This window comes from Littorina saxatilis, linkage group LG15, assembly GCF_037325665.1.
Source record: "Littorina saxatilis isolate snail1 linkage group LG15, US_GU_Lsax_2.0, whole genome shotgun sequence".
In the NCBI taxonomy this organism is placed as follows: Eukaryota; Metazoa; Mollusca; class Gastropoda; order Littorinimorpha; family Littorinidae; genus Littorina; species Littorina saxatilis.
In genome coordinates this window covers 15,944,331-15,958,016 of record NC_090259.1, presented here as the reverse complement: position 1 = coordinate 15,958,016, position 13,686 = coordinate 15,944,331, and the positions used below count along the sequence as shown (strand labels likewise).

Here is a 13,686-nt window from a genome sequence, read left to right as displayed (position 1 = left end):
GGAACATTAATTACGCAATCACATTTGCGCACTCACACGCAGACGCACAAGGAGGAACACATATAATACTAATAATAATATACACACAACTAAGTGCCATTCAACAAGCACACAGTGAGCCTACCAAGACAGGTAGATTTAGCATTATGTAGGCATGCAGCAGTCAATATTTCAGAGTAATAAAATAATTATAATTAACAAAGCTAGCTACAATACCGGCAGCGTAACTTATGAAGACCTCAGTATGTGTTTCCTGAGGGAGGTTTTGAATGCGTTCAATGAACGGCACGTTTGTACATTCGAAGGAAGAGAGTTCCACAGAGAAGGTCCCACAAAAGCAAAGCTAGTTTTGTATAGATCTATGCGAGTCCTTGGTAATATATATATAGATTTGTTTGACACATAACGCTCGGAAGCTTTAGTCAAGAATGCATTTAGGTATGGTGGGGCCAGCTCATTGAGCGCCTTGTACATTAGAATTAAGATGTTGTAATCAAACTGCTGTTGAAGTGGAAGAATATTGGCTACCTTCAACTTTTCTGACGTGGACAGATAAGGATTGGTTACAATAAGCTTAGCACCTCTTCTGTGCAAGGAGTTTAGTTTTTTCATTATATTTTCACTGGCACCGCACCATACCGTGGAGGCATAATTAATATATGATAGACAGTGTGCCACGTAAAACATTTTCAGTCCCTCCTTGTCTACAAAGGGTTTTAGTTTAGATAGGAGATGGAGATTGCTTGACAGCTTTTTACAGATATTCTTAACGTGTATGTTCCACCTAAGCTCCTGGTCAACTTCAATTCCTAGTACTCTGTGTGATGAAACCTGTTCTATAGGATCTGAGTGCAGTTTTAAGTTGAGGAGAAGGGGCGCTCTCTGATGTTTCTGTCTAGATGTGACTACCATACTGCTGGATTTTTTGGGATGCAGGGTCATTTTGTTGTTACTACACCACTGTTCAACGTCGTTGATTCCCTGCTGAAGGTCAGCCTCCACTTGAACTATTTTTTTGGACGATGAGTGAAGAGAGCTATCATCAGCAAAAAGCTCACAAGATACATTTTTATTCGTAATATGCAAAGGTAGGTCGTTTATGAAGATACTAAATAAAAGTGGGCCAAGAATGGACCCCTGAGGAACTCCGCAATTTAGAACACCATCTTGTGAATATTGACCATTTAGATATACCCGCTGGGATCTGTTCGTGATGAACGATGCAAGCAACTTAACTGTATCACTGTTGTTTATATAAAACTTTAGTTTAGTTATGAGAATATTGTGATCGACTGTTTCAAACGCTTTCCTCAGATCGAGGAAAACTGCACCAACTAATTTGGAATCGTTGATAGCCGACAGCCAGGTGTCACAGAGACGGACAAGAGCCGTGGAACAAGAATGAAACTTACGAAAACCAGATTGGAATTGGTAAAAAAGATCGTGGCTTTCCATGTGATGGATTACATGTTTATGGATATGCATCTCAAGAGGCTTAGAGAGCACCGATAGAACAGAGATAGGACGAAGGTTGTTGATGTCGCTAGAATCCGACGTCTTAGGAATAGGAATAACTTTAGCACATTTCCACTCCAGAGGGAAGACCTTTGTTTTAATACATAGATTGTACAAGAACGTCAGGGACTCTACTATATACGGAAGTGAAAGTTTTAGAAAGAAGGTACTAATAGTGTCTACGCCCACGGACTTTTTATTCTTGAGGTCAGATATATATTTCCCTACTTCATGAACTGCCAGTGCAGGGATAGGGCTCTGGTCAGCAGACCGCAGCCGGTCACTACAGAAACTCTCAAGGAGAGGGTTAGAGAACTCGTTTTGTGTGGCTATAGAATTAGATTGGGTAAGGAGGGATGCGGCGGACAAGAAGTGGTTGTTAAGCGTGTCTGGCGATTCCACGACCGAGGGCGCTAAAGACGGCTTACGCTGCTTATGCGTAACCTCGTTCATGGCACGAGAGAGAGAGAGAGAGAGAGAGAGAGAGAGAGAGAGAGAGAGAGAGAGAGAGAGAGAGAGAGAGAGGGGGTGGGGGGTCGGGGTCAGAAAGACGCATAGAGAAACGAAAACTCGACGCCTGCTAAGATTTTGTATTTCAATGCAGTTGTCACTCCAGGAATTCCGGAGAATACAACGGTATGAATAAACTTAAGGGTGGAGGGTAGATCTATTGCTTATGACAAGGCATGCAATGATTTTCAAAGCCAGCATGTCAAAAATAAAAAATCTGGGTGGGGGGCTTTTGTTGGTTTGAGAATTATAGCTTTATGATGGGCGTTTAATGCAAGGCTCAAAGAGTCACCTACTCTTTTCTTTTGTTAACACATGAAGAAAGGAACAAGAACGAACCTGCACGCGCCGGCACGAGCATGTACTGACAGACAGACACAGACACACACATAGACGCCGACATACACCCACACACACACACACACACACGCACACAGAGAAAAAAACAAGCCTTTTATGGTGAAAGTGTCGGCATGCTGGACACGTATTATCAGAGTGGCAACAAAAAATACGCTTGTAATTTGTTCTGGCATTTAGACAACCGGCCTAAAGATGTTAGAACTCTGGAAGTACAGACAAACGGTTGCAAATATCATTCATGTTTGCACTTACTTGCTGAAGAAGAAGTGACGAGCTGGCAGACAAAAACGACGACGAAAGGCCACATGCCCTTTGCGGCAGTCGATAACCACATCTTCCGTGAGGATCTGAAACCAAAAAGAACACAGACTCTTAAACCCAGTGTAAGGAAGCGTAATACTCATTCATGCTCACATGTGTACGAACTGTACGCAAAAGTCGTTCCCCCCAAACTTTATTTCCGTGTTGTGTAAAGTGTCAAGTGAAGCACAACAGATCTCTCCAGATGTTTACATGGAATAAGAGCATTCTTCCACTTAGGCACACACACACAAAATCGACAGCTTTTTGTGCAGAGTAAACATTTCTTGTTGAAGAAATTGTGCTGATTGAACGATATGCAAGTTGCGAAAGTAAGTTACTGAAGCACAGAAAACAGTAATAGGCCGTTATTTAAAAAAGATCCTTTGTTGGGTTGTATGAATTTTTTTTTTCAAGAAAATATGCTGATTGACATAAATGTAAGTTACGAAATTAAGTCACCAACACACAGAAAACAGGAAAGATGTTATTTAAAAAAACAACTTCTTGTTTTGGTCATTTGGAGGGATTCTTTTATCCCATGTAAATGACAAAACGAATCTATGTTGATGTTCTAGATGTTGTACACGAAAAGTAAGATACCTTCAAAAATGTAACCTGTGCGAACAAATTAACATCCAGTCAAGTAATGCACAGAAATGGTATACAGTTTTTGTTTATATGTGATTTTAAGACCACGCCTACTTTTGGCGTGAATGCCGCGCGGCAGCAATTTTTTTGTGCTCCGTGGCCGAGAGATACAAAGCCGTGCATTTTCAAACTCGCGTTCTCTATATATCCACGATCGGGATCGGGTTTGCCGCTGCCGCTCAACACGCGTCGATTGCGACAGTGAATCACATACAATTGGGTATTTTCCAATCATAAAACAACTGCGCGTTATTCGTTTCAAAAAGGACATGACTGTCAAAATGATGATCAGTGTGTGCGTGTTCATGACCACGTGTGCCATTGTGTATGTGCATACATGGAAACAAGATTGCGTGTGAGAGGTTGAAAGGGAGGGGATGGAGAATAACCGTGGGAGCAGGGTAGGATGAGAAGAAGCAGCATGGGGAACAACTTTGCGATGATGTCCCCCCAAAATAAGCCATGACATTGTTTGTAGGACAGCCATTCAAATCAATCCTTCAGTCCGATTTAAGCCATCGCCTCCCACACAAATTTGTGTCATCGTCTAAATCGGCTTTTGTTTTTACCCGTCAACATTCACTTCGTTGACGCGTTTTACCGGTTGTCATACCAAGTAACTTGTCACGTCGTATTTCGGACCAAGCAGAATAATTTGATTGTAAAATCCGTCGTAAAACTAGATGACTTACTGTTTTTGTTTTTTTAATTTTTGTTACAATCTGGCTATTCACCATTTTGATATTCACCACAAGTTGTAATAGACGGTTTTCGGAAATAACTCTGTCAGGTTTCAAAGAGTGAACACTCTTGATATTATCGAGGCAAACTTTCCAATGTGCACAAATAAAAGCAAAGGTATTCATCATTTCACAACCCATACACACCCGACAGAGGGATTCCCGGAGTGTCATCTTTGATTGAAGACACCGCTTTAAGCCACAGTTTGTTGCTGTTTTCCTACCTATGAGTGTATTGGATTGGATAAGATTTACAGTCCAGTGAGGTTACCCTCATGGAAATTCGGGCTGCTTTCTCCCCGGGGAAAGCGAGCTGCCATACATACGGCGCTACCCATATTTTTTTTTCCTGCATGCGTGTATTCATGTTTCCTGAGACTTAATGCCGTGTGAGATGGAATTCTTTTACTTTATTCCAAGTCCCACGGGTATTTGATGGACATTTTTATCTATGCCTATACAATTTTGCCAGGAAAGACCCTTTTGTCAATCGTGGGATCTTTAACGTAGGTCGGAGGATCATGTAAAAGAATATAACATTGTGTTAACCAAGGGGATGGGTACACAAATCCACATACCACGTCAACATATAACGTTTTTACCTTCACTGACATGCACCTCGGTATGAAGACGCCCACAGGGGAAACGATCACATGATGTTTTTGATGCCATCAATATTCACAGGACCTTGTTAAAACTCATTCATGTGTGTCCTGTGAAAGGTAAACCCCCTTCACCCAAGGTGAGTGTGTCCTTTTCACACAGGGTATGCACAATTTATGATCTGTTTATAACTTTTATTAATAGACATGCTGCTGGCTTTATCATTTCGAGGTATTTCTATATTCGGTTGTGTGGCGCATTTAAACCGCGTCGATCGCGATAGTTGCTGCGAAGACAGCAATGATTTGGATGTCATCCGCTGTCCATTTTCTAGGTTGTGGGTGTGTGCGTGCGTGTGTGTGTGTGTGTATGTGTGTATGTGTGTGTGTGTGTGTGTATGTGTGTGTGTGTGTGTGTGTGGTGTGTGTGTGTGTGTGCGTGTATATGTGTTTGGGTGTGTTTGGGTGTGTGTGTGTGTGGTGTGTGTGTGCGTGTGTGTGTGTGTGTGTGTGTGTGTGTGTGTGTAGTGTGTGTGTGTGTGTGGTGTGTGTGTGTGGTGTGTGTGTCTGTGGTGTGTGTGTCTGTGTGTGTGTACATGTGTGTGTGTGTGTGCTTGTGTGTGTGGTGTGTGGTGTGTGCGTGTGTGTGTGCGTATGTGTGCGTGTGTGTGTGTGTGTGTGTGTGTGTGTGGTGTGTGTGTGGTGTGTGTGTGTGTGTGTGTGTGTATGTGTGTGTGTGTGTGTGATCTGTTTTTCTTTGTTGTTTTTTCATTGTGGTTGCATCATCACACGTTTTTTGTTAGTCGGATGTTACAGGTGTGCGTATAATACCCACAAACGCACAATAATTTCCCCGGTATCAGTTAACACTTAATTGAAAGAATATTGCCCATACAAGAACACGCACTCTGCACTTCTCCTAAATATAAAATACTACGTATCATATTTCATTGTGTCAGAAACAGATCGGAACTCGACTTCGGATTATGTTTCTGAAGTTAAAAGCTAATGGACGGTAGGGTTTGTTCCGGATGGAGTGTCAAGACAATGGGATTTGAAATATGAACCCTCTGTTCGCGTTAATCTTTTCAGTTGTCTGGTAAAGGAACCGGCGAATAGCCCGAGTGGGTCGGTAATCCTATCCACTAATTTATCACAGTTGTGGTAATTTATGGACGGGTTACTTGCCCTCTAAAGTCTAAAGTCTAAAGAAGAGTTATGTTGAGAAAATCAGAGTAAATTGTGTTCTGCGCATTTGTGTAATCATCAGTAAGTCAGCTGAATATTATAGCGCGAACGGCAGGTTTGAAATAGAACCTTGAGAAAAAGTTACACCGTGATACTTTTGTTTGCTTGCCAGAATGGAGTGGACACGTGCATTTTTCAGACAAATTTAGTTGCAACTTTTTACAGGCATGTCAAAGCAGTAGAGGCTTCGAAAATCACCTTCAAGTTACATATATGCTAATTTTGCTAAATGTGTGCATCGAACCTGAAGACAAATCGCACAAAGGGTCACTGTAAAGTAAAGACAATACAGTCCACCAGAAAAACAGCAGACGACAGGGGCGGATCAGTTCATTTTATGGGGGGGGGGGGGGGGTTCTAAAAGTATATTGTGAAGATATGGGTGTGAAGGCGCGAAGCGCCGAGCCGACGGCGCAAAGCGCCTAGCTTGCTACTGGGGGGGTCCGGGGGCATGTCCCCCCGGAAAATTTTGAAAAAAGGATGCAAAATGGTGCAATCTGGTGCATTCTGAGGATGATCATTACCAGTTTCAGGCAGCAGATTTTGTCACTGATTAATACCCCAAAAATGGAAACTCAACCCAAAAAAACACACACAAATATTTTTATTTTTTGGCTGGGGGGGGGGGGGTCCGGAAATCCCAGAACCCCCCCCCCCCCCCTCGTCCGCCCCTGGACGATCTATTCCTTATAAGGTAATAAGCAAAGACCGACTCCTGTGTGAATTCAGTGAATACGATTAGGTGTAAATTGCAGGCGCCATAGCTATAGGGCAGGATCAACTCAGTGTGGATATACGCATATCATCTAAAGACAATCCATACAAACGTACGATTCAGAATAAACAAGACAAATTAGAGATAGGAAAAGAGGGAAATATTAACGCATAAAAGTAATAAGCATAGATTTACCCCTGGAGCATGCAATAAAGATGGAATAAATCAAGCTAAGCCGCTCCAGGGCAGTTGAAGATCATTGGGTCTCAGAGTTGTCGAAGGGTCAAAGCAGTACGCGCCTTGAACGGAAGACAATTCAAAATCAACGTTTGTTTGTTTGTTTGTTTGTTTGCTTAACACCCAGCCGACCAATACGTATTCAGCCTGAAGATGTTTGGCACAAACGGTAATTCGAAAGTACAGAAAACCCAGTCTAACAGGGGAGGAAACGAGATTATTAACGCATTTCTGTTCTCTTTGTGTTCGCAGGCAAGACTTATCAATACAGTTCGGGTGATGGCTAGGGCCGTCATCTTCAGCTCATGGTAGCCGCCGTAGAGCTTCATCGACGAATACAAATTATCATCATAGGTTTACCTGTAGGGCATGTAGTAAAGACGTTTTCGTAACAACCCCCTGTCGGAGTTTTGAGGATCGACGGAGGTTCGTGACAGGTCAAAGGGAATAATCGCCATCTTATTTGCTGTTTGTTCAGCACTCAATGTGAATAAAACCTACATTTCGAAAGCTGACCAGTGATACGAAAACTGACCAGCTAAACCCACTTCACCCTGGTCGGTGTCCCTGTGCTGTGTCAAGATTTTAGTATTCCTGAAGAGAGTCATCTGATAGTGTTTTTAACGACCAACCTACTGCAAACCTCTTGAGCCTGTGCTTTTTGGGTGGTCAATAAGCGAGTACTAGCGTGGTTATTTGAAAGCAGACACTCAAGTTATACGTTAGCAACAAAAGACTAACAATGGACGAAGAAAATGGAGATGAGATGACGGAGGGAGAAGAGGTGGGACAATATAGAAACATCGTTATATCAAATAGTGTCTGCCACCCAAACAAGCAACAACAACAGCAACACATTTGACAAAACACAAGAAGAAAATTGCCATCGAGAACAGAATATAAATGTACAAGACACCAAATGCACACTGTAGCAGTTCACTTGCCAAACTGACCTTTAAAGAACGATGTATCTTGGAATATTAATGACACAGCAGGTCACAGCCGAAACGTGGGGACGACTTCAAATAAGCTCCCAGAACACAATGATACTTTAAAAAACACTGTTGCACAAGGCGCAAGAAACGAAACAAAACAAAACCAAAGCAACCGACAGTTGAAACTCCTTTGGGATCAGACAATTAATGATGTGATCGCATGAACGGCACTTTTATCCGTCAGAACGGTAATGCCGTCACGAATGATACACGTCTGATTATAAACCCAACCACACAAAAAACTGAATACATGTACATATGAATCTGCTTTATTGACTATAACTCTCAAAAATCCTCAAATGTCAAGAATCAAGAAGCTAAATTCATCGCGGACTTTGCTCTTTACTGGAGACATACCTTCCTCCCCTTTTCACAGACGACATGAAAAACGTGGGTATGAGAGCGTCAGAAGTAGCTGGACCAGAATGCTAAAACCCTCAGAGGCGGACCCAAATCAAACAAGGGGGGCCCAAGAATCTGCTACATTCAAACAAATTATTCCAGTGGGCGGGACAAGATGGGAGCCTCCTCAAACACAGACATGTCAAGAGCCAACACTGACGACAGCTGAAGGTTAAAAAATCCCTCATTAATTATGCCACCAGGTGAGAGCTCTCCGTACATACCCATTTATGAATATTGAGCGATTTTTGTTGTTTTTGTTGTTAATTTTACGCAGACCGTTTAAAGACCCACTCAGCCTCCCGTAAACCATCAGTTTCTGGCCACGGACACTGTCAGGCTTGTACATACAGTACTAACACCCTTTCGTTTAAACACTTACCGCTAGAGAACACCCTAGGTGCCCTCCATAGAAAACGAGAATTTTTCAAAGAATTTATTTTGCGTGGACAGAAGGGATCGTGTTGTATTTGTCCGGGTAACTTGACAATGAATTTGTAAGTTTTAATGCGGATTATGATCTCTTTGTCTATCCCTTACCTGTCTCTATGCCGTCAGTATTTACGACTATCCTGCAAAACAACTTATATGCGTAGTGTACTGAGTCAGAAATCACATACAGCATCTGCATCACCGATTGCAACACCATTCTCACTCCTTTTCTCGCTTTTCCAGCCATCAGCAATGGCAATAGAGATGTAAACAAGCACAGTCAAAGGAAGGTGTTTTTGTTTCGCCAGAACCTTTTGCACTTGAGCACCTTGTTCTGCGTATAAATATGCTAAGGCCGTCGATCTGCAAGGGAGAGAGAGAGATAGAGAGAGAGAGAGAGAGAGAGAGAGAGAGAGAGAGAGAGAGAGAGAGAGAGAGAGAGAGAGAGAGAGAGAGAGAGGGAGAGAGGGAGAGAGAGAGAGAGAGAGAGAGAGAGAGAGAGAGAGAGAGGGAGAGAGGGAGAGAGTGAGAGAGAGAGAGAGAGAGAGGTAGAGAGGGAGAGAGTGAGAGAGAGAGAGAGAGAGAGAGGGAGAGAGATAGAGATAGAGAGAGAGAGGGAGAGAGGGAGAGAGAGAGAGAGGGAGAGAGAGAGAAAGAGAGAGAGAGAGAGAGAGAGAGAGAGAGAAAGAGAGAGAGAGAGAATGTGCCTGTCATGCGTATGTAAGCTTGTTTTTGAACATTTGCATCAGGATGCAGTGCAAATCACGCAAACAAACTTCCTCCGAAAGCGGCGTATGGCTGCCTAAATGGCGGGGTAAAAACGGTCATACACGTAAAAGCCGTGGGAGTTTCAGCCCATGAACGAACAAACAAACGCAAACAAACTTTAGTTTTGTTCAAATGTTTAAAGAGAAAATATAGCTAAAATACTTGTTTGTGAACAGTTTCAATCTGAAAGCGGTTAATGACTTAATTTCTGTACATAATTGGCTTAAACTAATTATAGCTTAGTTAGGACCGACCCTCAAATGTTCCAACCAAACTACAATGAGCATGGTACTATAAAAAACCCAGGGTATTACAAAACATGACGAAAAAACAAACACCCTGGGTGCATACAACAACAACAACAACAACAACAACAACAACAACAACAACAACAACAACAACAACAACAACAACAACAACAACAACAACAACAACAACAACAACAACAACAACAACAACAACAACAACAACAACAACAACAACAACAACAACAACAACAACAACAACAACAACAACAACAACAACAACAACAACAACAACAACAACAACAACAACAACAACAACAACAACAACAACAACAACAACAACAACAACAATCAAAGAAACATTTAAACTCGGTGAGTTTCTGTCAAACGCCTTCACGGATGAATAACTTGATATTGATCCGGTCGGCTCGCATGGGTGACCACGTTTCAAGGTACGCTTATTACTGATATTAATCACATACTGTTAAGTGTTTCATGATTTATATTGATGGATCAAATTAGCGACAAAACTAACGTTTGTGTTGTTTTGAATGTCACAAATCAGCTAATATGATTTTAGCAATACATGATTTCTGCCCTAGCGATTCAAAAGAGTTGCCTCCGCCTAAGACTTGAAGAAGAAAAATAACAAGACGACGAGAGTTTTTGTTTTGTTGAAGAAGTATTTTAGTCCACAAATTGAAACTGAACAGCAAATGAGGGTAAACAGGGACACACACTTGTTTTTGCGTTTATCAAAAAATAAAGTAAAAACAAATTTGCTATTTTCAAGACAAAAATTTCGTTCCACAATAATAACTTCTCCACTTGACCCCTTTGTCAGACTTCAAGTGTCATTTTTAATCGGACAATATATAAAAAAAAATTGTCCGTGACTGAACCCATGTCAGTCTTCGGCAGTGACGCACAAGCATGTCCAAGACATCACGAACAATACTTTATCCGAAAAAGGTGTCGTGTTCTATTGGGTGAATGGGCGAGCTAATTCTCTCTTAATTAAAAATTCCCACCTGTACTATGACCTACACAATGGTACGCCTGAAGCTAACGGAGGTGAGTAGCGTGTTTCGAGGACAAGAAATTACCCTGGAGAGGGAGGAAAAATAGTGCTGTGAAGTGGCGATCTCAGGCTGAGAGGTATTCATATACTACCCAGTCAAAGAGAACTACAGATCTCCGTGTCGTCCGCCTAGTCAGATATAATATTGCTTTTTAAGAGCACGTGTATAAGCTTTGCTTGTTGTGCTCCATTGTTAAATTGATTGTATGCGGCATTGTTATCTGTACTTTTCTGAATAAATTGTTTAAACCAACTAAAAACAGGAGAACTGAAAGCAGTATGTGTGGACGATTTTTGTTTTATTCCGCGGAGTATTTTTGACTTTTATGGTTGAACGAGCAGATTTTTTGTTTTGAGGGTTTGTTAGGAAGTTCAGAAGGTTTGAAGGTTTAACATTCGCCAGCGTCACACAGGAGTCTGGAGCTAAAGTTGATAAAACACCAACAGACCCTTCTCTGTCGTGCACCCCCACCCCCTCCCCCTTCCCTCATCCCAGTCTGACTTCACAAATAACTGCTTGTTTTAAAACATCGGTTGTTGACTTTATGTCTCCAGAAACAACATCTAGTGGATCTTTAACTCGTTGCCGTGACGTTTAACTCGTTGCCGTGACGTAAACGACGTTGCCGTGACGTTGCCGTGACGTTTAACTCGCTGTTGTGACGTTTAACTCGTTGCCGTGACGTTGATTGGCACACAAATCCTGCATCACCAGAAAGACGGCATTGCCTTTACAGATTCAGGACGCTATACTTTATAAGCATTGAATGGGATTGGGGAAGGGGGGGGGGGGAGTTCCTGTTTAGCGAGAGTAATATATGCGTAGCCAATTAAATCTAAGGTTACGATGATCAGGAAGGTAACATTTCACTTTGTCAATTCACTTTGTCAATTGTAACGACTTCATTTGATATTAATCAGAAGCAATGCAACGCGTGGACTGATATTAGTTCGTGTTGCGCAGCCAGCTAGTTTTGTCACATAGTTTTGCGTCACAATGTAAAGTCGACATTTTATGTTACAGAGCGCAAAGAGCATAATTGTAAAGTTATGTTGTTGCGCTATATACATGCTCATTTATTATTATTATTATTATAGAGAAACTATGCAATATGTGCTGTGATATTATTTCCTTTGGTACAGAAAGAGGACATTCTCTTTTCTTTTTCTCCCTGTATTTTCCCACGTTATTTTGTGGAAGTATTCCGCACCAATTTCAGCATTGCCTTTGAAGAATCAGGGCCCTACTGACAGCTTTCAAAGAAAAGTTGAGGCACCAATCCTGTGTTTTTAGCAAACTGACTACGAAGGTGAATTTTTGTTTGCTTAACGCCCAGCCGACCACGAAGGGCCATACTCAGGGCGGTGCTGCTTTGACATGACGTGCGCCACACACAAGACAGAAGTCGCAGCACAGGCTTCATGTCTCACCCAGTCACATTATTCTGACACCGGACCAACCAGTCCTAGCACTAACCCCATAATGCCAGACGCCAGGCGGAGCAGCCACTAGATTGCCAATTTTAAAGTCTTAGGTATGACCCGGCCGGGGTTCGAATCCACGACCTCCTGATCACGGGGCGGACGCCTTACCACCAGGCCAACCGTGCCGGTTCGAAGGTGAATGAAGTTAATAAGTTAAAAACAGAATACACGAACAAACACGAATGAATGCATTGCTGTGTCACTATGCACATACATTTCATGTGTAAGCAGTTCGTTTCATCTCGGTGCAGGCATCCTGAATTAAACCGTCGGAACTCTTCGAAAGGGGTCTTTCCAAAACAGTTCGGATTCATTGGGAATACTGCGCAGCCAAACTACCCACAAGCGCTAGTCAACATGACTACAATCAAAATCAAATCAACAAAAATCCACCCCCGAAAAAAACCAAACCACAAAAGCAACACAGTGTGTAAATAGTTAGAGAGAGAGAGAGAGAGAGAGAGAGAGAGAGAGAGAGAGAGAGAGAGAGAGAGAGAGAGAGAGTGGAAGTAAGGGAAGGAGGGTGGAAGTAAGGGAAGGGAAGTAGGGTCAGAGAGAGAGAAGAGAGAGAGAGAGAGAGAGAGAGAGAGATTAAGAGTGAGCTGAAAACAGAGAGAGAGAGAGAGAGAGAGAGAGAGAGTGTGTGTATTGTAAGAGAACAAGGCCCCATTTCTTACCACTCCAAAACGTGTGTGTATCCTTCATATGAATCCGGGGGAAATGAAGTGCAAGTACATTTCACTTTAGACCCCTCCTATTGAAAAGGGTAACATGTGTCGCGAAGAATAAACAGTGAAAGTGTAATGTTCGCAGGATGAAAAGAAAACGAAACAAAGGTGTCTAGGCTAAGTTGTGTTTGCTTCAAAACAAAGTCAAACATCGTAGACCTTCTTTGATATTTTGCACCATATTTTCACCATGACAAAGTCATATCAATGCCCGGTAGCTCAGTTGGTAGAGCACTGAACTTGTGATCGAGAGGTCGCTGGTTCGACTCCGGGCCGGGACGGACACGGGTCAACTTTATGTGCAGACCCAGAGACGGAAGCCATGTCCCACCCCCGTGTCATCACAATGGCACGTAAAAGACCTTGGTCATTCTGCCATAAGTGCAGGTGGCTGAATACACCTAAACACGCAGACACCTGGGTAGCGCGACTCCGTTGCTGCTAGCTTTCCACTGGGAGGAAGCGACCCGAATTTCCCAGCGATGGGACAATAAAGTAATGAAAAAAATGAAAATGAAAAATTTCTTGTCATATACTGTTCGAGCAAACCTGCACGCAAATTATCCAACTTTTACGTCAACAAAAACATTCATTTCCGAGCTTTAACATTCTCTTAAACGTATTAAAACTTCGTTTCTTGATTACTTTTTTTTTTAAATGTGTTTGAAAACT

General features: G+C 42.3%; 1 protein-coding gene across 2 annotated transcripts in view; it reads right to left on the bottom strand.

Moving 5' to 3' along the window:
* The window catches only part of LOC138948659 (prostaglandin G/H synthase 2-like), a 59,392-nt gene that overhangs the window by 22,817 nt on the left and 22,889 nt on the right, over nt 1–13,686 (bottom strand). The window contains exons 1-2 of one of the 2 annotated variants that reach the window (XM_070320239.1): nt 3,289–3,332; nt 2,638–2,732 (exon numbers count right to left, since the gene is read on the bottom strand). In XM_070320239.1, coding sequence (XP_070176340.1) covers nt 2,638–2,719 — 82 coding nt within the window. In that variant the 5' untranslated portion in view covers nt 2,720–2,732; nt 3,289–3,332. Of the gene's footprint in view, nt 1–2,637; nt 2,733–3,288; nt 3,333–13,686 lie in introns of those variants that run through there. The other variant, XM_070320238.1, reaches the window with a different exon arrangement.